General features: G+C 42.0%; 1 protein-coding gene across 7 annotated transcripts in view; it reads left to right on the top strand.

The window, feature by feature from the left end:
* JSRP1 (junctional sarcoplasmic reticulum protein 1) overlaps nt 1-25,998 on the top strand; it is a 189,168-nt gene that overhangs the window by 99,004 nt on the left and 64,166 nt on the right. The window contains exon 1 of one of the 7 annotated variants that reach the window (XM_069216927.1): nt 601-808. The exons of 4 other annotated variants lie outside the window; for them this stretch is intronic. In XM_069216927.1, coding sequence (XP_069073028.1) covers nt 607-808 — 202 coding nt within the window. In that variant the 5' untranslated portion in view covers nt 601-606. 2 more of the 7 variants (XM_069216935.1, XM_069216933.1) reach the window with 2 other exon arrangements.

Raw genomic sequence — 25,998 nt, 5'->3', positions numbered from 1 at the left:
GTATGTCAAGAAATGTTCCTTTGAACCTAAGGGATGAGTCAGCGTTCGTTCTGCAGGGACAAAGATATGCTAGATTTTTAGGATAATCACGTAAAATAAATGTACACATTAATCTAAGCATGTATCATTTGAATATTAGTTATCTGATTGCGGCTATTGAGAAACTTTAACGTTGGCCATCCTTTCCGTATAGGTGGGGCTGCTGGATTTGTCATTCTGCTGCATTTGCCACACAATCCAGCCTCTGCCGTATAATTTGCAGATTTTAACAAAGTAATATTTGGTGCACATTACTTAAAATGTGATAACGTGTTTCTGCGCAGTGGAACGCCCCTCGCAGAGGTTGACTGGTCATCTTTCAGTTGCTTATTGTTTTTGGTGGTGAAACTGGTACTAATGACGTGAAATCTTTGCTCAGACAGCATGTGTAAATAGTGTAATGAAGTAATACCATCGCAAAAAATGTCTCGTTGTGCCACGTAATTTGCTTTCCTTGCCGTATAATTTATTTAGTGAACCATGCCACATAATTTGTTTCTCCCACAATTGACGTGTCCGGTCGCATATGTAGGCCGACCCATCTCTGTGAGCTTGGCGGCCGCGGGAATGTGCTTGAACCCCGGCCTGCGTGTGTTTTTTGCAGGACAGACTCAGCCGCTGAGCGCCCGCCGTGGGGGCGGCTGGTGCCCCGTGATTGGCAGCTATTTTACTCCTCTCCGACCCGGCACCTGCCGCTGTACGTCTCACCCCAGACCGCGCGGCCAGAGGCGGACGGCGTCCCTCGGCGGCGGCTGCACCCTGCTCGCAGGTACGTCTTCGGCACTCTGGGCTCCGAGCTGGTGATTTGTGGGTGCAGGTCTGCAGACTCGCAGTTCTGCGCCTCGGGGCTCCTGCGCGCCTTATTCTGAGGTGAGTTCATTCCGGGGTCGCCCCTCACGAGGAACCCTCAGCTGCGTTTCATTTGCACGTTTTATTCTAAACTCACCACCCCTGGAATAAGCAACTCCATGAGGTACAGCTCCTAAAATCAATTCCTGCCGGAGAGTGTCTGTGGCCTCCGGCCTCTCATGTATAAAAAATAGTCACTGGGTGGGGACGGAGGGCGAGCTGGAGGGGCTCGCGCAGTCTTTAGGGCGCGAGGAGACCATGGCTGGTGTTAAGAGACGGCCCCGCCGGGACCTTGCTTCAAGGGGCGAACAGAGCGAAGCAGCCAGACCCAACCAGGCCACTAACACGAGCAATCACCCCCAGTGACGTTCTAGAACGTTCGTCTGCTTGATGAAGGTCTGCTTGTGACATCACTCACCCTCCAGCACCTGTAACTTTCCATCGGGAAAGTAACTCTTCACTTGGGTTTAGTCAGATAAATGGGATTTAGTTAATAGGTTGAGATAATGATGTTTTCAAATAAAATGACAAAGAATACATTTATTTTTTATATATATTATTATATATATATATATTCATGTTTCTTTTTTTGGCTTTAATAAAACGGTAATACAGGCTTGGTACTGGGTCTGGCTTGCAGTGAGGCACAAATTGTTCATCTCAGAATATTATTCTCAAGGAAACAGGCTTCTGAAAGGTTGCGAGCAGTCTCGAGTTCTGGGATGGAGGCCTGAGTGGATGCCTCAGACCACCATCCATGTATTTGCATGCAGTGTGCAGACATTGCGACTCTTGTTTCTTGAGGGGACAGCAGTCACAGTGCCACAAAGAGGCGCCTTGTGTCTTTGAAACAGGCAGCGGTCTGTAAGACCCCTGTGTGTTTCCTCCAAGGTCGTCAACGAACCTGGCCTGCTCTGTGCAGATGCCACCCACTACATGCAGTGCGACTGCAAAAATGTTCCTTTTCTGGGGTGCAATGTTGCTGATGTAGGTTCAGTCCTAGGGATCTCGTTCTCCAGCCTTCTTGCAGTTGGAGCATATCCAAACTCATCCTGCACTGTTTCTGTTGCTTTTGAGTGCAGCATCTCAGTGTGGTTGTGTCTGATGTCTGTGACAGGTGAGAGCTGTCTCTGCTTTCTCAGAAGGTGGAGTGGATTTCAGGGCCATCTGAGTACATTGAGATATGTGTTGCAATCATGTGTGCCAACACGAATGGCTTTTGCAAACAGTGCTCATTGAGGACAAGCTCGGCGTATGTGTTGAGCTACCCGGACATTCCTGCTTGATGGCTCACTCGTCGCTGATATCTGCCTGCCACCAGAGTCATGCATCTGACTCTTAAAGAATGCGTGGCCCAAAAACAAAATGTAGACCGAAAGAAGTTATTTCCTCACAGCTTTTTTTAGAGGTTGTCTAAGTGTTATGTGAATTTGAACAGTTTCTGGATTGAAGATCCAGGGCCTTCACAGTCACCACGTTATGATTCTTTATGGTCTGTTTTTGGAATGGAAAATTAGTGGTTAGTCGCAGCTCAGTGCATGTGGTTAGATTCCATTTTTATTTGGCCAGGCACTTGAAGACAGGATATTGGGGTTATGGAACGTGTAAAATAAAATGGAGATTTTCTTAGCTTTAGTGAAAGAAAGTCTTGATTTTATTAAACACACGGAGGCGAGTATTATGCTAACTTCTCTTGCTTTAATTTGAATAGCAGCCAAGATAAACTACAAATCCCAGCAAACCCAGCTGGGAAACTACAAAATATGTCATACAGTGGGTAACCAATCAGAGTCACAGATGAGTATAAACATATTGGCTGAGAGCAACAAGTCCTCTTTTCTTGCAGAGCAGTTAAGCCACTCTGAACAAAGGTACAATCAGGAGTAAAATAGCACATGCCAATAAAATTGAAAATAAAGCTTCAAAACGATATACAATATGAACAGTCTTTTGATCTAGATCGGGGATGAAAAGGTCTTGAAGTAGAGTCCTTTCCTGAATCCAGGAAGGTATGGCCATCGGAGTATCCTGGTAGGGTGAAGAAAGAACCTTAGGATGTCTGGTTGGTAGCGGTAGCTGTACCTGCTCAGAATAAAAGGGAGGGTTAAACAGAAGAACAATAGTGGTGGGATAATACTCGCCTCTGTGTGTTTAATAAAATCTTAGACTTTCTTTCACTAAAGCTAAGAAAATCTCCATTTTATTACAAACACGGAAGCTCGTATTATGCTAGTTCAAAGCATAGAAATTACTGAATTAGCTACATGGGAAACAGGCTTGCAATAAAAGGTTCTAAAAGTTGAGACATTTGACCAATCAGCGGGTTTGAGAATGTCCCCTAAACTCAATCCTGCCCAAAAGGCCTTGGAAGCCATAGCTCCTCTGGTGGAATGGGCCCCAAAAAGGGAGATATTGATACCGGGCAGGTCCATAATCCATTTTACCCAACGGGCTAGAGTAGAGGAAGTGACAGGATTATGAGGGGATCTGGATGAGACGAGGAGTTGAGTTTCAGAAGGCCTTCTCAAATCTTTAGTTCTTGAAATGTATTCTTTCAAACAAGTTCCTACACATATATTAGCATGATCAGGGAAATAAGGATAAAAAACAGACATTAAGTTAGTTTTTGTTCTTCTTCGAACCTGAAAGAAAACACCTTGAGGAGTATACTGTACAAGTAACATCTAGTGCTCTAACGTCAGAAATACGTTTAAGGGAAACTAGACAGAGGAGAATGGTTAGTTTAGCAGAAATACATTTTAGGGATAAAAGGGAATTAGACGGTTGAGATAAGAGAAACTGTAAGATTACATTAACATCCCACATGGAATTGTACTTAGGTAAAGGGGGTTTGGTAAAACGAACTCCTTTTAACACTCGACAAATCAGAGGATGTTCGCCAATGGGTTTATTATTGATTCTATCATGTTCCGCGGAAATTGCGGACCTGTACATGTTGACTGTTCTGTAGGCCTTGCCCTGGGCTGCCAGGGAGGCTAAAAAATTAACAACTAGGACTACATCTGCTGAAGTGGGATTGGCACCCCTGAGCAGACACCAATTATGCCAGACTGACCAGGCTGACTTGTAAGCTTTGGTTGTGCCGGGAGCCCAGGCTTGACGTATGAAGCTTGCAGCTTCCTGCGAAATTCCTGGGGTACTCCCCAAACCATCCATGCGACTAACTGAAGAGATTAATTGAATATCAAGTTGTGAGGTTGTCCTTGAGGATTCAACAAAAGGAAGGGAAAGAGTGGAAGAAGAACAGGGAGGTCTATGAGTAATTCGAGAGCTGAAGGGAACCAAGGCTGACCCTGCCAGAGGGGGGTAATCAAAAGCACTTTGGTGGATTGACGGCGGACCTGCGCCAAAACTCTGGGGATCATTATGAAGGGAGGAAAGGCATAGTTGGTTTGGTTGGACCAGTCCTGTTGAAAGGCGTTGGTGGCCAAAGCCTGGGGGTCTGGCCGCCAACTGTAGAATTGAGGGATTTGAGTGTTTAAACCAGAAGCAAAGAGGTCGACAGAGAAGGGACCGAATTTGGAAGAGAGATTGTTGAAGATAGAAGGGTGAAGACACCAATCGCTGGAGTCCTGAAGATATCTGGAGCACCAATCTGCGATTGTGTTCATATTTCCCGGAAGGTACTCTGCTCGTAGGGAAATCTGATTTTGAAGGCAAAATTCCCATAGACTTTTCTCTAGTTCGGCGAGGGATTTTGACCGAGTACCTCCGAGGTGATTTATATACCGTACTGCTGAAAGGTTGTCCATCCGGAGGAGAATAGAACAGCTTACCCTGTCTTTGGCAAAGGTTTGGATCGCAAAGGAACCTGCAAGAATCTCTAAACAGTTTATGTGCAGAGATGACTCCTCTCTTGACCATAAACCTCCAGTCGAGAACTGAGCGCATCTTGCGCCCCAACCAGTCCGACTTGCATCGGATTCTAAGACAAGATCTGGTGCTGTAGAGAATATTGCCCGGCCATTCCAAGCGTCTAGGTGATCGAGCCACCATTGGAGTTCGATCCGGGATTCGTGATCTAACAGGATTAGATCCTCGTAGGTAAAGCCTTCTCGGAGATGTCGAATTTTTAGTCGCTGAAGCGCTTGATAGTGAAGAGGACCTGGAAATATGGCTTGAATAGATGAGGCTAACAGACCGATTATACGGGCAAGACTTTTGATCATAAGCTGTGATTTGTTGAGAACCTAGTGTATTTCCTTTTTTATGTGGGAAATCTTTTGAGCCAGAAAATGAAGTGTAGCTTCGGTAGAGTCTATGAGAAACTCCAAGAATTCCATGTGATGGGACGGAATGAGGTTGGATTTGTCTTTATTTATAAGAAACCCTAGATTCTGAAGTAGGGAAACAAACATGTCTAATTGTTGTATGAGTAAGGATCTGTCCTGGTGTAGAATTAGGAAATCGTCTAAGTATACTATAATTCTGACCCCTTGTGCTCTTAAGTGAGTTATCACTGGCTTCAACACCTTGGTGAAGCACCAAGGAGCTGAAGAAAGGCCAAACGGAAGACACGTAAAGCGGTAAAATTGTTCCTTCCATTGGAATTGTAGAAATTTCCTGAAGGAGTGATGAACGGGAATGGAGAGATAAGCATCTTGTAAGTCTAAACGAACCATCCAATCGTTTGTCAATAACGAATCTCGAAGATGGAGAATAGTTTCCATCTTGAAGTGGTGATAAACCACAAATTTGTTGAAAAATTTGAGGTTTATGACAGGACGATATTTCCTGTTCTTTTTTTGGACCAAGAATAGCGTACTGGTGAAGCCTGAAGGATGAGGGAAACATGGCTCTATCGCGTGCTTGAGAGTTAGAGAATGGATCTCTTGAGAAAGAAGAGTGTCTTGTTGTTTGGAAAAAATTAGGGGTTTTGGAACATGATGTTGAAAAGGAACTGAATAGAGTTCTATATGATAGCCTGAGACTGTCTGCAGGACCCATGGATCTGCGGTTAAAGACTGCCAGTTTGTCATGAATAGTGCCGTCCGGCCTCCCACCAACAATGAACCATAAAGAGGAGCGCTTACCTGAGTTTTGGGAGCCTCTGGATCTGAAGCCACGTCTGAAGGAACGATACCTTTGTGGGTAAAACTGTGGCTTGTATTCCTGTTGATAGGAAGTGGAGCCTCTGGTCTGGTTGACCGCACCTCTCTGGGTGTATCGGCCGGCAAAGCGGCTCCTGCCTTTGCCGGCTCTTCCAAAAACACAAGAATGAAAAATCTTATGCATGGAAGATTGCGCTTTGTCCATGGAAGTAAAAGTTTGTACATATTTACTGAGTTCTTTAATGAAGAAATCTCCAAACAGCAAACCATTAGCTTCCGGACCCGTCTCCTTAGCTGCAAGAGTATTGAGTTTAGGATCGATTTTGAGTAGCAGGCTTTTGCGTCTTTCTTGCGCCATTGAGGCGTTTGTGTTGCCAAGTAGGCAAATCGCCCGTTGGGCCCAATTGGAAAGGATGACCGGGTCAACTTTCTTGCCTTCCATTCTGGCTTCTTCTGCCAAATCCAAAATTCTGGTGAGAGGGCCAGAGAGGTCAAGCAACCTGTCCTGACAGTTGGTCCAGGCTCTGTCCACACCTTTTTGGGGATCTTTCCCAAATTTAGTAAAAAACATTATCATATTAGGGTCGATGACAGGGGTATTAGTGATGTTGTTGGGGAGGGAGGGTCTGGGGCACTCAGACTTAAGTCTATTGCGTACTAATTTATCTAACGGTTGACGTAGATTTTTAAAAACATATTCAGAGACATGGTCACAGGGAGTCCATTCAGTGGAATTAGGGTGACGGATAAGGGATGGATCAAACATCGGTTGACCCACAAAATCCAATAAAGTACTTTTTGATTTGGTTTGAGATGACTCTCCCAATTTGTTTAGAGAAGTTTTCGCCTCTTCTCCACAGGCCCTGACCAGATCATTATGTCTGGATCATCCTTATCCGTGTCGTTATCCATGTCGGAATCACCCATATCGTCATCTGTATCTCCCAGATTAGTGATTTGTATGGGAAAGGAAATACTGGAGGTGGACGGTTGGTTGGGTACATTTTTGGACGGAGAGTCGGAATTAACATCAACATTGTCTGTCTTTCTTTTCTTGGCCTTGGAAGGGGTGGCAGTAGAAAGTAATCGTTTGACAGAGGCTTCAAATGTCTTAGAAAAATCAGAAATTGAGGAGGAAACCGCTTTCTGGACAGAGTCTTGAATAAAGGAATCTAAATCCTCTTTAAAATGTTGAGCCTCTTCGTCTTCAGAATAATTTTCCATAGCAACAGGGATAATTTCTAATATTTTAGTAAATTATTTAAGGATTAAATTAGGAGTGCCCCTCAAACAAGGGTTAAATAATTCAGCCATCAGAAAAAAAACAAGAAAATATTTGTAGGGTGTCTGTTAGAAAAAAGCCTGAAAAAACGGCTTTAAACTCTAATTAAATTGAGCCCCGGAAAAAGAAAACAGCTGAGGTAATAGTTGTTTTGAAGAAAAGCTCACCGGTACCGAGTGAATGTTGTTTTGAGAGCGGTCGCGCTAATGAAGCGTGACCGCAATGCCGCGAGTTGAAATGAAACAGCTGATCTGACGCGCGTTGAATTAACACGCTGTCAGAAGCTGTGCCGGCTCGTGTTTTGTCAACAAAACGCTGCCGAGCACAGCGCGCGCCCCAGGCGTTCAGTTTAGAACGTTGGGGACGCGATAAAGAAAAACTATAAAACGGCACAAATACGAGCCAAAAAACGAACCGAACAGAGAAAGGGTGTTAAAAGGAAGCGCATAACAATAGAAATGCTTAAGAAACTATATAAAGAAGAAGAACACCAAATACACATACTAAGGAAATGTAAACACATGAGTAGAAAGATAGTACTTACCTTGACTGCGAGCAGCAAGAAAAGAGGACTTGTTGCTCTCAGCCAATATGTTTATACTCATCTGTGACTCTGATTGGTTACCCACTGTATGACATATTTTGTAGTTTCCCAGCTGGGTTTGCTGGGATTTGTAGTTTATCTTGGCTGCTATTCAAATTAAAGCAAGAGAAGTTAGCATAATAGGAGCCTCCGTGTTTGTAATAAAATTTTGTTTTTTGTGGCATTCAGGTTTCCTTACTGGTCGGTTATTTGTTCTGTCTGGGGATTGTGCAGGCCCCCGATTAAAAGCTGAGAATTCAGAGTGGTGTAAAACCTCTGAAAGGCAAATTCTGCTCTTTCTTCTCTGCAGCAGAGCCTGGTTACCAAACACTAACACGCACACAGACCCATCCACAACCCATTACAAGGAACACTAGGGACACATGCATAAAACATAGTTATGAAACGTTCTCCAATAGTGGCACCATAGCTTATTACAAAGAAAGGATATTTAAGTCAGTCCATTTGTTGGAAAATATGTATAGGCCCATCTTATCTGAGCCACAAACAGTTTTTAAATTGTAAATTGCCCTTACAGCTGCAGAACTTTGGAACTAATGAAATCTCAGATCTCGATTCACAGAAACGCAAGTCAAGAAAATTTCCAAACCCGTATCCCACCTACATCTAGAAGGAATTTGCCTGCTTAAGTGATATTCCATTATCATAAGTGTGAATACATATAATCTCTCAAATTGGAACAGAGGTCTTCCTTGAAGGGGGATCTGGTGGGTTAATAGGAAATGTGGTGAACACCCAACCTTTACAGTGTTAATACATATTCCCAATTGCTTTTTGCATGCAGTTTGTCTATCCAGATTCAGAGACAAAACATGCTGGAGTTACGTGGGTAAGGGGACTGTAAATGTGCCTCAGACGGCGCTGTATTTCCAGAAGGCGCCAGCTAAGGGTTTTCTTCCTAAGGGAAATGTTTTCTGTACAGGGCAAAGGGCAAACATGCTTATGCTTCTGACTAGAAGCAGCGTGTTCAGTTTGCTGACAAGTGCAGGGTACTAGAAGTAAGCGTGGAACTATATTTCCAAGGTGTATTGGTTGTGTTCTGTGATCATGAAAACTGTAGAATTACACAAAACAAAGATGGGAACCTAAGATGTCTGGATTTCAAACTGTGGTATCCTTCTTCATCTGAAGGTATGCAAAATAATGATTAAAGTATCTTAAATTAGAATAAGAAGGCGCCGAATTACAATAATATATAAAATTAATTAATGGTTCTGTGCGGATAACAGAGACGTCCTTCACTGAGGGGTTCCGAGAGCCTTCAAGTGAACAACAGGAGTGAAGTTTGCATGTCTGTGATGTCACCAGAACCCCAAAGCCCCTATTGTTAGTGAAGAAATGTCTCGTCTTGGTTTAATAATAGCATTTATATCAGATAAGGCAAACAACCAACATTTACAGTTAATTTAAATTATATCCGAAAAAGAGAAATGTATAGGCACAATTATCAAGCATGGCAGAAGTTTTTCAGATCAGACTTAAAATGCATCAGTACCCAGGATATCTAAAGAGTTAAGAATGTACCAAAAAAGTAGTTCCAGCTTTTCACTCACAGCTGACAAATCCAATCTATTTTCACTACACCAGTGCAGCTGAAAACAGTCACAGACGTAGCTATATTCTTTATACCAACATGCATGGTATATAAACATAATTGTTCATAGTTCTTCCCATCACATGCAGCAGTATGGTTCTGTTCATTTGACAGCATGAATATCACTCACCTTAGATGTTCCTCCAGTAAATTTCCTGTGAGATGTGTTTTTGTTTCCTTTAGTTTCTGCAAGCGTACACTCCAGGCCACCCTTTCGTTTGATAAATCACTCCCTTCAGCCTATCGAGGGAATACCACTGTTGCTCCTCAAGGGCTGTTCAGTGTATAATCCACACAGCTTAGACCATCGCCTGCTGGCCCGTCCACACCTTTCTGTGATCACCAGGCTCATCAGCGGAGACCGACATGGAGGTGGGCCTAGGCCCCAAAACAAAACTGGGATTGGCTGTGTAGGTCCTCTCTGTGTTTAATCGGACTGCTTCCTGTTCCGTTTCCCAAGTCTCTCCAATCACAGCTTCACCAAGGTTGTTTTTCATCTTTTATTAGGGGTGCTCCTTACCATCCCCTCTTTCCCCCACATAGTAGGCTGCAACAGCACTTGTATGTCAAGAGGCTGTTGAATTTCCCTTGCAGCAATTGCCAAAGTAAAATTACAAAATAACCTGGAAGGTGTCTTGTAATTGTTTCTTGGCGTGCATGCAGATGACTCTCTTAAAGGAGAAAGTGCATGTCCATGGATTCTCATTCAAAGTCTACCAGAGTCGATATTCTACGAATTATTGTTGAAGATCTGGGGCATATTAACAGAAAATGGCGCAGTTCTGTATAGCCCCATATCCGGCAGTTGCAGATGAGTTGGTGTTTAGGAGACATCTGACATTCTTTGTACGTCTGAAAATGTTTTGAGTTATCCAGCTTAAAATAAAAGTCAATTTTGTAATGACAAGCATGCCAGAGATGTCACTCCATAGATGGCACTGTCATTTCGTGATTGTACAGATACAGGCAAGGCTTTGGAGGTCTTAAAGTGACAATTTTCATGTTGTAATATCTATCCTGTGATTTAGTTTCCATTCTCAAGAATCTAGTTTTTCCCAAAAGTAGTGATATTTTATTTTTATATAGAGTTAGTGACCAGTGGCTAATCAACAAAGGTATGTTGTTTCAGTTTCATCTGAAACAATACTTTCAAAAGCCAAATTATATTAAGTATAGTGTATTCCGTATGGTGCATTGGCCTGCTGTACTTATCTGACTGTAGTACTCACATGGAGTAACCCTAGCTTTACATTTTTGTAATTCCCTAAGGCCAGGGACGATTTCCAGATATAACTCTGACCAACTCTCACACTGTAAATAAGGTGGATAATCAGCTGAGATCTCCCGTCCTTCTGACATCTATGGAGCCACCTTACTGGCAAATACCTTTGCGAGATGTAGAACTTAGTTAAAACCATATACTTAATTATTCAATAGGCCTTACGCATTTATTTAACAACCTTCAGTAGCGAACATTTTCTTAATATAGTCATATAACCTGAATTCTTAATACATAAAAACCACTTGCAAAATTACATTAGATTACAGTGAAATGTACAACGGTGTTGTAATTGCAAGCAGGTAAATGAATGATTACACCCGAGCTTTCATCGGTATTGTTCCAAGTGTAATTTAAAGAGAGAAGACTTTAAACGTTTCCCGGCAACAAGGTGAGAGTGTTGTGTCTGTAAATCCAATGAAAGAGAATGACCGAATAAAGTAGTTACTCCTGTGTATGTCCGATGTAGGGCTTGGATGGGTTGAATTTCTCGACTTCTGGATAAAGAGAATCTCTAATTATGAGTCCCTTTGGACTCTAGATATGGTTACCTTATTTGTCAAGTAGTAGTGTCATTCTCTAGATGAACTTCTTCATTAAGCCAGATATCCAATAGCAATTTCATTCTGGCTTTCGTAGGTAGCACATAGTCGTGTTTGTTTGTACTTGATATTAGCCTCACTGTGGAGTGGAGACATCCGTCAGTGGTGTGAGAAGAGACTTGGGTATGATAGTTAATTAAGTCTACCAAAAGCAAGTTGCAAGATGACAATGGCTTGTGCTACTGTTCTTGGGTGGATGGGAGGAAATAATTGTTTTCCTTATTTTAAGTCAATGAATGTTATAATTGGTCGCTTTGTCTATGCTGTTGATCTGCAGCCCTAGAATAAGGTGGAACCAAAAGTAGCTTCCAGAGTGTTTTTTTCTTTTAATCAAATGCCTTAATGGGACTTGTGATGAGCAGGAATTCCATTTTTATTGACATTAGCATTAAGAAGGTCTTAGATGTCCAATTTGCGGTTTTGTCAAGGCATGTGGCAGGTATGTCATTGATTGAGGACTTCATTGTGTCCTGCATATTGATGAATGGAGACTCATTCCTTCTTAATATTTCACTCAGAAACTACAGATAAATGTTGACATTTCTGGTTGACTGGGTGGTACGCAAGGTAACACAAAGCATCAGAGAGTTCTCTCAAGTGTACCTACACCATAATTAGCTAACACTAATTTGATAGATAAAATAGTAGTTGTTTGCGCACCTGCAAGCAGTGCTCCAGGCTAGAAGCTAGTTTTTAGTGATTAGTTTTGTCAGATGCTGCTGGGACGTCATGGAGTACAAAGAGACAGCTGTTTCTTGCATCCACTATGCAATAGGTCATCTAGCATTCCTAGAGTTTAAGATTTATTGCCTATATATTTAAGAAGTATGCACAGTTTAATCTTTTAGAATCATGTTCATGTAGGTAGTTATAAAACTGACATTCTCCTAAGCAAGTTTCAAAATGTGTCCTGCTGAAATGTATCTTTGTGTTACCAAAATTCATTATTTTGGACTTGACACAATATATTTTTAGCTTTGTTTGCAAAATGTTGCTCATCTGCTTTCACTTACAGGTCTCAGCAGGTATTTCAGGTTAGTCTGTGTTTTGCAGGAAGCTAACATTTCTCACTATAACTTTAAAGGCATGGTATTATTATTATTTTTTTAAACGCACTATTTCCAAAGCTTTGCGATGTTTCAACAACATTGGAGAGAATGGCCGCACGCACGTAGCTTTGATTTAGTCTGTTATAGACTGTAAATGTTACTGGATCATTATCTTAACAACACCAAATACCTCTTTTATATTTTTGGCTAACCTTGGTTGGTTTGAACAGATAAAGATTCACGGTTTCTAGTGAAAATAAGTTTAAATATGTTCAGACTACAGTGAAACCGTACCAAGGTTTAATATGTTGTTTTGGAAGGGGTCTTCTCTTCGTTGCATTGGCTGGTATTTGTGAATGACCATCACGCATAAAAAGTATGTTTCGCAAGTACTATTGAATAGAGTTACTTTCCTCTAGCATTTGGTTTAACAATTGGGAAAGTCCTGCATTTATTCCTCAAAATGCTTCAAGGAATTTGGTCTCATCTTTCCACTGTTGTATGCATCGTTGCATTAAAGTCCCTCGTGAGGATATAAAGTTGGAGAGCAGCACTGAAGAACCAGTATTGAAGTTTAGTAATAAAATTGTCTGGTAAACCTTTATCGGTTAATTAATCTTTTAGTGCTGCAACCTTTTAGATTATTTAATTGCTCTTTGTCCAAACGTCATGGGGAATTGTTCAGTTGTATTCATTGAACTTTAATCTTCCCTCTTGGTTTAAAAACAATGTAACTCTTGTTATGGCTTTGTCCACATCTCTGGTGAAATAAACTGAAGGCAACCACGTATAGGGCACATGTCTGATCATAGCCATCACAATTAGGGCATCACATTGAGAGAAACAAACATTGATGGTCGGAATGCTCGACCTAGTCTAAGTCACTTGTATTTACTCTGGGCTGCTCTCCAGTCCATTGTTTTTGGTAAATCAGCTAATCCTTGCAGGGATTAGCCACATGCAAATCAGCCTTCGTTCTTCTCCAATAGGAACAGTCCGGCTAGAACTACTAGGCCCCTTTTGGAGACCCATTCTGTCCATAGTCCTTTTGCTGATAGAAACATTCCAGTATCGATTACACTGGAATTTACCCTTAATCTGGCAAAGACCACCTCTCTTCAGCTTCTACCAATTCTTGATAATTGTCATCAATAAGAGAATTAGCCAAAGAATTGTCTTGGTCGTTGTATACATTGATCCTTTGTTGACTTGATTTGAACCACTATTTCTGAACTCATTACATTGATTGTTAATACATTCTTAGCCCTTTTTCTTTTTTTACCCGCACTAGGAAAATATACCTTTAGAGCTGATATGTCTTGGACTGCTTGTTTGGGGTAGAAACTTTCGGCTGCAAATATCTCGTTTTCCCATTGGACAAGCTTTTTTTAGAGGACAATTAATGGAGTTATCTATACAAGAGCCTAAAAAAAGGCCCACTGACCTTGTTGATTTTCTCTATCCTAAGATGTTGCTGTATTAGAGATGAAGAACCCAACATAGAAAGCATGGATGAAAAATAACTTCAAAGAGTGAGATAAACAGAAGGAAGAGGCGCGAAGTGGGATGCGGATGAGGTAGACGGGATATTCAGCAGTGCAGCCTTTATCAGCCTGGCATTCGGCAGCACCGGGGGTGGGCTCCTAAGCACCTTTTCCAGCCCTGCACTTACAATGTACAAATGATGTTGTACTTACTTATGGGATGGATAAGGATACTGGTAACTGGCATTTTGTGTGGTTAACATTCAGGACCTCCTCGCAAGGACACCATTTTTCCTAGTACTCCCAAGAGCCTCCATATAAAACTCCATAGATTGGTTACTGCAGATCTTCTAAATTCTGAATCAACAGGTAACTTCTGTTACCAGTCGATTCGCAATTAATGGAGCGGTTTTAATCTAACGCTAAGTGTTTGGAAGGCATTGTCATCCCTCCTCAAGATACTTCATTGAGTAGTCCCAATTTTTTTTATATTGTGTCTGGTTTTGGCTATGTCTGGTCTCTGAGGTTAAAAAGAACCTCAGACAAGAAAAAGTCTGTATCATAATTAAAACACATGAAAGCATTAGTGTGGCAAGTGGAGACATGTTCTGCTGGAAAGATTTAACATAAGTAATCTTATGTAAGAATAATTAGCTTTAACACATTTCATTCTACATCCTTTTTTAATGAATTCTCTTTATAGTGTTAGTGAGCCTGGGCAATTCAGATTTAGGTTTCAAACATTGTTTTTATTTGTACTTGTACATGTATATTTTTACAATATACTTCCTTTTATTGGCTTTTAGCGAGCCCCCCTCCGCCATTCGCATGTTGTTGTGTTATTTCTCATTTTCTTCCATCCGCTCCAGCATACAGCATGTGGCAGTGGTTCAGCCCACTCCAGCCACCGACTAGCTTCACTATGAGGGCAGCATTTTGCCTTTTCACAAAAACTCATTGATTAGCAAAGTAGTTCCCTTCTGAGCTGAACTACTATGTCAATGTGGGCCTTAAGAAACCAAACATATTTTTGATTTTGGCACATTTTTTGTATTGGCACATGCCTAGCAGGCCCTTCAACAATAATGTTTATGAAAACCATGACAAAACAAACCAGACTTGACAGTGCCAAAAGGCAGTATACCAAGGCAAAAACTTTTGGCTTTGCTAATGTTTGTTTTGAGACGTTGTGGTCCTCTTCTGAGAAATGGGGTTCATATTTTCAAGTTGCTACATAGGAACATTTGGCGAAGGGGTGCTAACCTACAAATGAGGTGAAAGGACCTGATGGATTGATGGTGTTTTGCAGAGGAGGAAAGGACACTGGAGGCTGGTCTTATGTCGTGAAAGGACTGAATGGTCCTGAGTCGTGATGTGTCGACTTCAAAAAGGGACTAGCGAGGCAGGCCAGTAGATGATTCCTGCCTGGACAGAATTAAGCATTCAATGCTAAATGTGGGTCCATTGCTTGACGGCTGTGAAGCAGTCGGACATTTTGGTTTGGAGGAGGAACACGAAAAAGGTCTGAAAATCATCAGCATCTGGAAGGGTACAGGACACTAAACAAGGAGAAAATGTCACCAAAGGGGGAGTTGTAAGTGTGGCGGCCTGTGACCCTCAACAGTGGAGGGTTATCAAGCCAGTGCCAGTCCAGCAGCAGGCACGGTCGAAAAATCACAATGCGTTTAGGCTAAGATTCCAAAGCTCTTAATCATGGCTTGTTTTTATAACGGGCTGTGACTAAGAGCTCTGGAATTAAATCTGAAGGCAATGTGAGTTTCTCACAGTGCCTGCCAGTGGGCTCAAAGGAAAAAGAAAAAAAAAAGTACTTACCCACGCTTCTCCAGGCCTCGAAAAATCATAAAAATGTTACTAGACCTGCAGGTCAAGTAGCTTGAATAATCTACTCGACCTAACTGTAATGTACTTGACCCGGAAACAGGTCTCAAATTGTGTGATCCTAGACAAATACTGTATTTTACCGTCACCTTTTTCTTCATTCTCACATATGAGTGCACCTTCAAATATGTGAGTTTAGCATTTCTGCTGTAAAAAAAAACCAGCTATTGTTTGATTAAATGCACTAAATGTTTGCTCCATGTATAATAAATTTAGCCCATATATAGGGTACACATGATTCATGCATGGCTTGCCTCTCAGTTTACTAATAGCTTTGCCATCAGGGTGGGAGTGTTTCTCAGTTTGTTTAAACACTCACTTTTAATAAATATATAACTAAAGCATGACATGGTAGAGCACTGTCATTTATAGACAGTACATTTCCAGGAAATGTCCAAAAACCTTCCCACTAACTTGCAGCTATACTGATAAAACTATATAGTGTATTAACAATAATCTGTGAAATTTCGGTTTCAGAAAACATTTATCATTTGCACATCACCAAGTAACGTGTTCTGACTTTTTTTTCATCCTATTAAAATACATTTCTCATCATATAGAAGTACAACAAATGGTCTTTCACAGCTACTGAAATATATTTTGAAATGTTTGTAAAGTTGACTTAGTTATATAAATGTTGTGTGTTAGGTAATTTCACATAGCTCAGACAGTTCACCTTACAATCCTGGAACTCTGCAGTCACAAGGGAAAGTATTTGCATTGCAAGAAGACAAACTGACTTTTGACCTCTGTCTCTGAACACTGAGCAAATGTGACAAGAATAAGGCATCTTAATTGCTAATTCAGTTTCTGACTGAACAGAACACCTGTTCTTTGTCCACTCACCAGAAGGTGAGAGCAGGATGTAAAAATAGCTCGACCTCATAAAATAAAACTCGCCATAGCGAGTAGAGTAGATTTTTCAAGACCTTTCCTTGATGCCAGGGCACCTTCTGAAGCCTCAGTCAGCTCCCTTCTCCAAATCCCAACACTGCCTTCATTCTGCAGATGAGCAGCATGAAAGCAGCGCCAGGATTGGCTGGAGTGGGCTGCCTCGACGGTCCAGCAGGCACAGAGGGCCTGTGCTTGCTCTCCACCCAGATGTCTAAGACAGCTAGGTGGAGAGGTTTACACTGCGCATGGGAGGCTGGTCGGCTCAAGACAGCCGGCCAAACTGCAATGAACAGTGTAAACTGGGGGAGTGAGCGCCACTCCCCTGCTGCCAGTCAGCAGCTGCCCCTCCCCCAAACGTTGCTCAGGGTGGGAGCAGTGAAAAATAAAATGGTAATTATTTTTCTTTCCATTTTATTTTTCACTGGTTTGCTGCACTGGCAGCGGGGGGGAGGGTGACGCTCCTCTGCACTAATGGGGGGCCGCCACTGGTTGTAAGGGAAAAAAGAGGTGTGGCCTTGGCAGAACTGTGGCATAATAATTATGCCACAAGAATGACTGAATTGTAGCCTCTGAAAATAGAAATATTAACTACTAGATAAAGCGCAAAATAGAACCAGAAAATAAATAAAACATTTAAAAAGAAGAATTTCAACAAAACAGGTGCTAGATAACTGCACTGGCTTCTGCTCATACTTGCTGAATTGGAGAGCCTTATTGTGACTTCAGTTCATTGGTACCTGAGGGCACTTGCTCCTACAGCTGTTATTTTCTTATTTTATATTCTATGTGGAGAGATTTTATATTATTAATGATTTAGACATTAACACACCTCCCCTTCCTGGTGCACTGAGGTGAACACTTCAGGTAATTTCTTGTGGGATTGTCAGGATTGTAATCTTGTATGATGTGCTGCGTCTTGTGAACAGTGATGCTTTTACTTAGTAGCATGGGGTAACTTTCATTGATCAAAGTAACTTCAGATTATAAAAACAAATGTTGGTGCTCTTGGGTATTAAAAGTTTCCAGAAGTGTATAGCCACTCAGGCGAATGAATGTTGATAAGACACTGAAAGTAAATGGTTAGCCAGTAAAATTTTGTGTTTAAAGACTATCCGAAGTAAGTTATCTTCAGCTTAGGATCCGTCGTTGTCTTTCTGGTCTCTGAGACAATTGACGTAGTCTTGTAGAAAGAGCACTTTGATGAGAATAGCAAATAGAATTCTTGCAGTTGGCAAAAAACATGACTGATCACCATCGAGGAGGATTGCTGAACAAGAAAGGATAGTAGGGTGTGTGATGGGCAGTATAATATGGAACCGATCAACTGGAGTGTGGGGTGGATAAGCTGTCGGCACCTTCTGCCAATCTGCTCCTTGCTGTAGACCAGTGGTTCTTAATCTTTTGACTTCTGTGGACCTCCATCTAACCATTACCGGAATTCGAGGACCCCCTGTGAGTAGGTAATGGAAGCAGGGAATCCCGCCCTAAGCATTTTCGATAAACTGAATCACGAAAAATACTTTAAAAATACAGAAACAAACATTTATCAAACAAGCATATAAATTATTAAATATTTTGTTTAATTCACAAACAAATATTTAAAAAAATCCAAATTTGAATGGGAAGGTGGAGCTTTTCTAAATTCAATTGAGGTCACTCATTGTCCATACTATATTCTGTTTGATTCACTTGCCCTCTCACAAATCAGTCTGAGGATACAACCTTAATTTTTAGCTTCCAATAATCACATTTCTTCACATTTATAGAATGTTTCAAATTTTATTTTGTACATTTTGCGTTTTTATTTATATACACGTTATTAATCTGTTAATATGATTACATTTTCTAAGCAGTTGTGGACCCCGTGAGTAGGCTTCATGGACCCCCTGGGGGTCCCAGGACCATGGGTTAAGAACCACTGCTTCATGCTTCAGACTGGAAAAGAGTTTCTCCAGTATTGGATCTTTCATAGATTCACATGCTTGAATCATCCCCGTCGTCGAGGTGGGAGTCCCACGGTAACCTTAAATATACATAGCAGTAAGAGTATTACACTAGGCCTCAATGGCCTATACAGGCACTGTTATAGCCTATCCATGTTCTTTTATAAAAAAAAAAAAAAGAACCATACCTGAACTACAACCAATCAGGTGACAGCACCGTCTAGAACACTTCCAACAAAGGCTGTTTCCCTCAGATTTTCCAGTGCGAGTGTGAAGTACATAGTCTTAGAAATAAGGGGAGCCTCTGAGGGGAGGAGGGTGGGCCGCATGTTAACCCATGAAAGATACTGGAGAACTATAGTTACAGGTAAGTAACCAATTTTCTTCTCCAGTATTGGATCTTTCATAGGTTCACATGTTTGAATTAGAGTAGCGAGCAGTAATATCATTTATTCTAGCCATAACATCGATAACAATAGGAATTATGCTACATTCAGCTAATATTAGAAAGCAATATACTTATGTATTGAGAATGATAATAGCAATAATAATAATAATAGTAACAATATTAACAATGATAACAATTAGACAAGTATAGATCACATACCTTTCAAGTGGAAGGTGGGATAACCAGAGAAGCTCATCCTAGTGGAATAGATGTCTTAGCACTGCTTTCCCAACGGCTGTATCCGTTTTGTTCATCTCATCCAGGCAGTAGTGCTTTGTAAATGTATGCTGGCTGGACCATGTTGCTGCCCTGCAAATGTGTTGCAGGGGGACTCCCGCGAAGAGCGCTGCTGATGTGGCTACCGCTCCAGTAGAGTGGGCTTTAACCTTACTGTGCAGCGATTTTCCTGCCTGGGTGTGACAAAATTGTATAGCTAATCCGATCCACTTGGCAATGGTCTGTTTAGATATCAGAGAGCCTTTTCTTGTATCTCCATATTCTACTAATAGTTCGTCTGATTTTCGAATGCTTTCTGTTTTTTGAAGATAAAACTTTAACATCTCCTTACATCTAGCGAATGCAGCGCTTTCTCTGAAACCAGGACAGCACCCTCTAGAACACTCCCAACTGAGACTGTTTCCCTCAGATTTTCTACTGCACGTGGTGTGAAGGGAGTCTTCCTGAGCTCTGCTCAGCTTCTGTTTCTGCAGGTATCTGACAGGAAAATTTCTTTCATATATCTTGGATTTCCAGTGGACAGGATGTCCCAACAAACTAAAAAAGGACTTTTCAGAAATTGTAACAATTGTGGGAGAAAAAGACTTCATATTGATGACCCCCACAAGAAGAGCATCTACTGCCTACATCCAGACCATACGGTGAGAGATTGCAAGATGTGTCACACTTTCAGTCATAAAACCCTGAAAGACAGAGAGGGTAGACTTTTGTTATGGCTACAAAAGCAGAAGGCTATGGAATACCTATTTTCTGAGGAGAGTGAGGCCTCCTCACAGACTTCTCAATCCCTAAAAAGGCCTAAAAGTAAAGAAAGACTTTCTGCAGAACCTCCCAAAAAAGTTTTTTTTAAAATCTAAACACGTTTCTTTAAGAAAACAAAAAGGCCAAGAAAACTATGCCTCCTCATCGCCAGAAACCCAGTTAAAAGCCTTAAAAAGGTTCACTCAAACCTACAAGACCTTTGGGGAAAAAAGCACCTCCAAAAATGGCTTCTCTGTCTTTGTCACCGAGGAGAAAGACGAATAAATACTCTTCAGAGTCTGACAAAAAAGGCTTGTCATCGACAATACTGTTGACGACCACAGCTACAGTAACGACGATGACGATCACGTCAACATTCACCACAGCACTGTCCCCTATGATAGTCACGTCGTCACCACTATCATTGACGACGATCATAACAGCTAAATCTACAAAAGGGCACCGTCTATGACTATTCAATCATCAGCTACGCAAGCGTCGATGAGGAAATCATCGACGAGAGACAAACCACCTAAGATTGCTTCGACATCAGACCCGTCGCCGAGACACAAATGGAAGACCCCATCAACGAGGGACCCGTCGGAGAGAGACCTGTCGACGAGAGATTCGTTGACAAGGGACATGTTGATGACGCAACCATCCACGACGCAAACGTCAATGGCATGTCCATCAAAGACAGGCTCGTCGACGACACAACCGTCGGCGACGGACACAGCAACAAGAGAAGCGTTGACGAACAATCTGACAATGACCACTACAGGAATGTCAAAGTTTCTCCCTCTATCATTGATAACTGTAGAGAAGAAAGCATCTCCAATCCTACCAATGTTTACCTCCCCAAGTAAGGTATTACCGTATCCTCCTCAACACCTATTAGATGATGACGGATCTTCTCAAGATGGTGGAATGGTTGGAGCGGCCAACAGTCCGTCACAACTTCACGTCAAATATCAGGACCCGGATGGCGATGAGGATGATCAATATCAGGACAGCTGTTATTCAGCAAAAGTCGAACTAGATCTGTTGTATTCCACATATGGTGACGCAGACACCTCTGTCCCTATGCCAAGGTCATTAGTGACAGATCTCCAAAGCATGTTGCATGACTACTACAGAAGATTTCCACCCTCAGTACCAGCAACTCCAACCATACAGCAGTATGACCTGCAACCAGGACTGCAGACCCCTATCCCTAGCCATCCAGGGACACCGTCTAGACCGGATACGAGCATCCCTTTTGTACAGCAACCTCAGGATGACCCTCAATCCACAGATGAAGAGAGGGAAGAGGGAGAAATACCTGAAACCGCTCCTAGTGAGTGGGGCGGATACCTGATTCCTACGCCATCACCACCGTTTGCAGGACCAGTGGATTCACCCCCAGAGGATATAGGGGGATTCTATAATTTAATGGAAAGAGCGGCTAAATGTTTTGAACTGCCCATTCTCTCTCTCTCGAGAGAGAGAGAGAGAAACTGATTGTTTCCTGTATAACTTTAAGGAACCATCAAAAAAGTCAGTTAGAGCCATACCTATAGTTGACTTTATATGGCAAGAAGGATTGAAAGCAATGAAAAACCGAGCTACGATACCTTCTCAGATCCCACGTTTGGAGAAAAAGTATAAACCCCCGGAAGATTCTCCAGCTTGTTTAGTTGCGCAACTGAAGCCGGATTCCGTGGTACCTAAGGTGGCGCAACACTGCTCGAAAAACCCTTCAACACCAATATCATCCCGCCAGATAGAGAAGGATACCGTCTGGACAACATACGGATAAGGTTCTCCTCAGTAGCAGCAATAACAGTCAAAGCTGCCAACTCGTTAGCCATTCTAGGCAGATATGATCAATAAATGTGGGCAGACATGTCCGCTTACATTGACCTCTTGCCTGAGGACGCTAAGTAGATTGCAGCCGAAGTGATTGATTGCGCGATCGATATCTCACTGACAGGATTTAGACAATTGGCGGGGACAGTGGTGTTCCGCAGACAGGGCTGGCTGAAATCTACCTCTTTCAGGCCAGAGGTACAAAGCAAAATACTCGACATGGCATATGATGGGTAATGCCTCTTCGGCAAGCATATGGATGAGATGTTACAATACATATAGGTGGATATAGACCCGGCCAAATCCATAGGTACGTTGCAGTACAGAAGACAGCCATTTCGAGGGGCTAGAAGCAGGGGAAGTTACTCCTTTCGTGGTAGTTTCCAAACATATAGACAACAATACCAAACTGTTCAAACAGGTTTTCGACAGTAGTACGGACAACAGCACCAGCAATACAGATTACCACCTACAGCTGCCTATAGACGCCCCACGAAGGGGAAGAACCGCTGCCCGTGGCAGAGGCACAGGCAGAAACAATGACCATGCATTCATACCAGCTACTAGCCCCACCTGTGTTTCAAAGATTGGCAGCCGCATCACTTACCATATCCTTCAGTGTTCAAGGATAACATCAGACAAGTGGGTACTAGATATAGTATCCCGGGGACATACTATAGAATTAATTCAGAAGCCTCCAAATACCCCTCCATCAGGACCACCACCTCCATGGTTAAAACAGCTCCTCAAAGAAGTATATTCAATGATACACAAAGGGGCAATAGAAGTTGTTCCAATTCTGCACAGGAACCAGGGATTATATTCCCATTTTTTTCTAGTAAACCTTCAGGGGATTGGCACCCCATACTCGATTTGAGGGCCTTAAACAAGTTCCTGAAAAAACAAACTCTTCATATGGCAATGCTTCAGGACATTCTATGCCTCTTGAACACAGGAGATCACATGACATCTCTAGACCTCCAGGAGGTGTATTTCCATATCCCATTACATTGAAACTGTCTGAAATTTCTCAGGTTTAGGGTAGCTCGTATACATCTAGAGTTTTGAGTCCTTCCATTCGGATTAAAATCAGCCCCCAGAATTTTTACCAAAGTGCTAGCCCCAGTAGCGGCTCACCTACGTCAGCTGAGGATACAAGTCTTTATATATTTGGACGACTGACTTATAAAGGCATCCACTACATCTCACGTGGTAAAGCACACATCCACTTGCCTCCAGTTGCTCAAAACTCTAGACCTTACCATCAACTATCGCAAATCACACTTCCATCCCACAAAGAAGCTGAATTTCCTAGAAGCGATAGTGGATACTATCTGAAGCAAAGCATTTCCATCTCAAAAGAGTGAAAGATTTCCAAAATGGCTCTAAAGCTCTCAAGAGATAAGTTTGTTTCAGTTCGGAATTACAGATCATTCATAGGAATGATTTCTTCATGCATTCCACTGATCCCAAATTGCCGATTGCACATGCGACCTTTACAGGAGTAACCAGACACTCAGTGGCTCCAAGTAGATGGCACCTTCGACGATTGAATTCAGATCACATCAGAAATGAAAACTGCCATGTCTTGGTGGGAAAAACAGACAAACGTATCCAAGGGCCTTTCTTTTCTTCATCAAGTGCTGGAATATATAATAACCACAGATGCATCGCTCGAAGGTTGGGGTGCCCATCTTCAAAATCTACAGATAAGTGGCAACTGGGCACAAAAGGACAAACAGATTCACATAAACCAACTGGAGCTGAAAGCAATAGATCTGGCACTGAAGGCTTTCTTACTAAAAATACGAAACCCAAAAATTCTCATCAGAACGGACAATATCACAAGTATGTTTTACCTGAACAAACGGGGCGGCACAAAGTCCTTGGAGCTTTCACGTCAAGCTCAGAGCATATGGAAATGGGCCATATAAAATCAAATACCTCTGCAAGCAGAACACCTGCCAGGATAAGCCAACCTCCTAATGGACTCTTTGAGCAGGACATTCATCCTGTATCACGAGTGGGAACTCGAACAACAAGTTCTCAACCAACTTTTCCAAAAGTGGGGCAAGCCAAATCTGGATATTTTTGCTACATACGAGAACAAGAAATGCCCATATTACCTAAGCAGGCATCCCCAAAAAGGGTTGTGGGGTAATGTTTTTTTGATGAGATGGTTAGGAATCTATGCCTACGCTTTTCCGCTGATTCCACTCATCCCCAGAGTGATCAGCAAAATGAAAGCAGAGGGATGCCGTCTCCTCCTAGTGTCACCCAGGTGGCCCAATCAGGTCTTGTTCACAGAACTCCTGTATTCAGAACAACCACATGTTCTACTCAGACAGACATCAGCCTTACTGACCATGCACCAGGGCCAAGACAGGCATACAGATCCTTCATCTCTACACTTATCGGCCTGGCTCCTGAATTTAATGAATACTCCACCTTGAACATTTCATCGGAATTTAGAGAAATATTGGCCAAAGCCAGAGAGGACACCACCAATAATACCTATAAACTTAAATGGAAGCGTTTCTGTTTGTGGTGTGTTACGGAAGGAGTACATCCTATGTTGTCACCCTTGGAACAAATACTTCCTTATTTATTACATTTAGCAAAATCTGGACTTTCTTATTCCTCAATACAGGTACATGTGGTGGAAATTTCAAGATTCCACTGCTCTCAGCAGACCTCCTCACTATATTCTGCCAGGATTTTAAAACAATTCCTCAAGGGCCTTTTTAGAGTATTTCCACTGGTGCGTAAACCTCTACTGCTACGGTCTTTAAACATGGTGTTAAGACAACTCATGAAGCCTCCTTTCTAACCAATCCACAGGTAAGAGTTAAAATTCATCTCTTGGAAGACATCGCTTTTACTAGCTCTCACATCAGCAAAAAGAGTGAGTGACATACCAGCCTTCACCATAAAGGAACCTTTTCTTCAGTTCACTCCAAATGGTGTTATACTTCGAACAAACCCTAAGTATATACCAAAAGTACCATCAAACTTCCATCTAAATGAGCCCGTGGTTTTAAGAACGTTTTTTCCTAACCCACAGACCGTTTCGGAGAAAGCGTTGCTTTCGCTAGATGTAAGGAGATGTTTAAAGTTTTATCTTCAAAAAACACAAAGCATTCGAAAATCGGACCAACTATTCGTAGAATATGGAGATACAAGAAAAGGATCTGCAATATCTAAGCAGAATACTGCCAGGTGGATCAGATCAGCTATACAATTTTGTCACGCCCAGGCAGGAAAATTGCTGCACAGTAAGGTTAAACTCTACCAGAGCGGTAGCCACATCAGCAGCGCTCTTCGTGGGACATTTGCAGGGCAGCAACATGGTCCAGCCAGCATACATTTACAAAGCACTACTGCCTGGATGATCAAAAAAAACGGATACAGCCGTTAGGCAAACAGTGCTGAGACATCTGTTCCATTAAGGTGAGCCTCCCTGGTTATCCCACCTTCCACTTGAAAGGTATGTGATCTATACTTGTCTAAGGTTATTGTTGTTAATATTGCTATTATTATTATTATTATTATTATTGCTGTTATCATTCTCAATACACATGTATATTGCTTTATAATATTAGCTGAATGTAGCATCATTCCTATTGATATCGATGTTATGGCTAGAATACATGATATTACTGCTCGCTACTCTAATTCAAACATGTGAACCTATGAAAGATCCAATACTGGAGAAGAAAATTGGTTACTTACCTGTAACTGTAGTTCTCCAGTATTGGTATCTTTCATAGGTTCACATGCGACCACCTCCCTCCCCTCAGAGGCTCCCCTGATTTCTAAGACTATGTACTTCACACTCGCACTGGAAAGTCTGAGGGAAACAGCCTCTGTCGGAAGTGTTCTAGACGGTGCTGTCACCTGATTGGTTGTAGTTCAGGTTTGGTTCTTTTTTTTTAATAAAAGAACATGGATAGGCTATAACAGTGCCTGTATAGACAATTGAGGCCTAGTGTAATACTCTTACTGCTATTTATATTTATTTAAGGTTACCGTGGGACTCCCACCTCGATGACGGGGAAGACTCAAGCATGTGAATCTATGAAAGATACCAATACTGGAGAACTACAGTTACAAGTAAGTAACCAATTTTCTTCT

Source organism: Pleurodeles waltl, chromosome 12, assembly GCF_031143425.1.
Source record: "Pleurodeles waltl isolate 20211129_DDA chromosome 12, aPleWal1.hap1.20221129, whole genome shotgun sequence".
In the NCBI taxonomy this organism is placed as follows: Eukaryota; Metazoa; Chordata; class Amphibia; order Caudata; family Salamandridae; genus Pleurodeles; species Pleurodeles waltl.
This window is presented reverse-complemented; position numbering and strand designations above follow the sequence as displayed.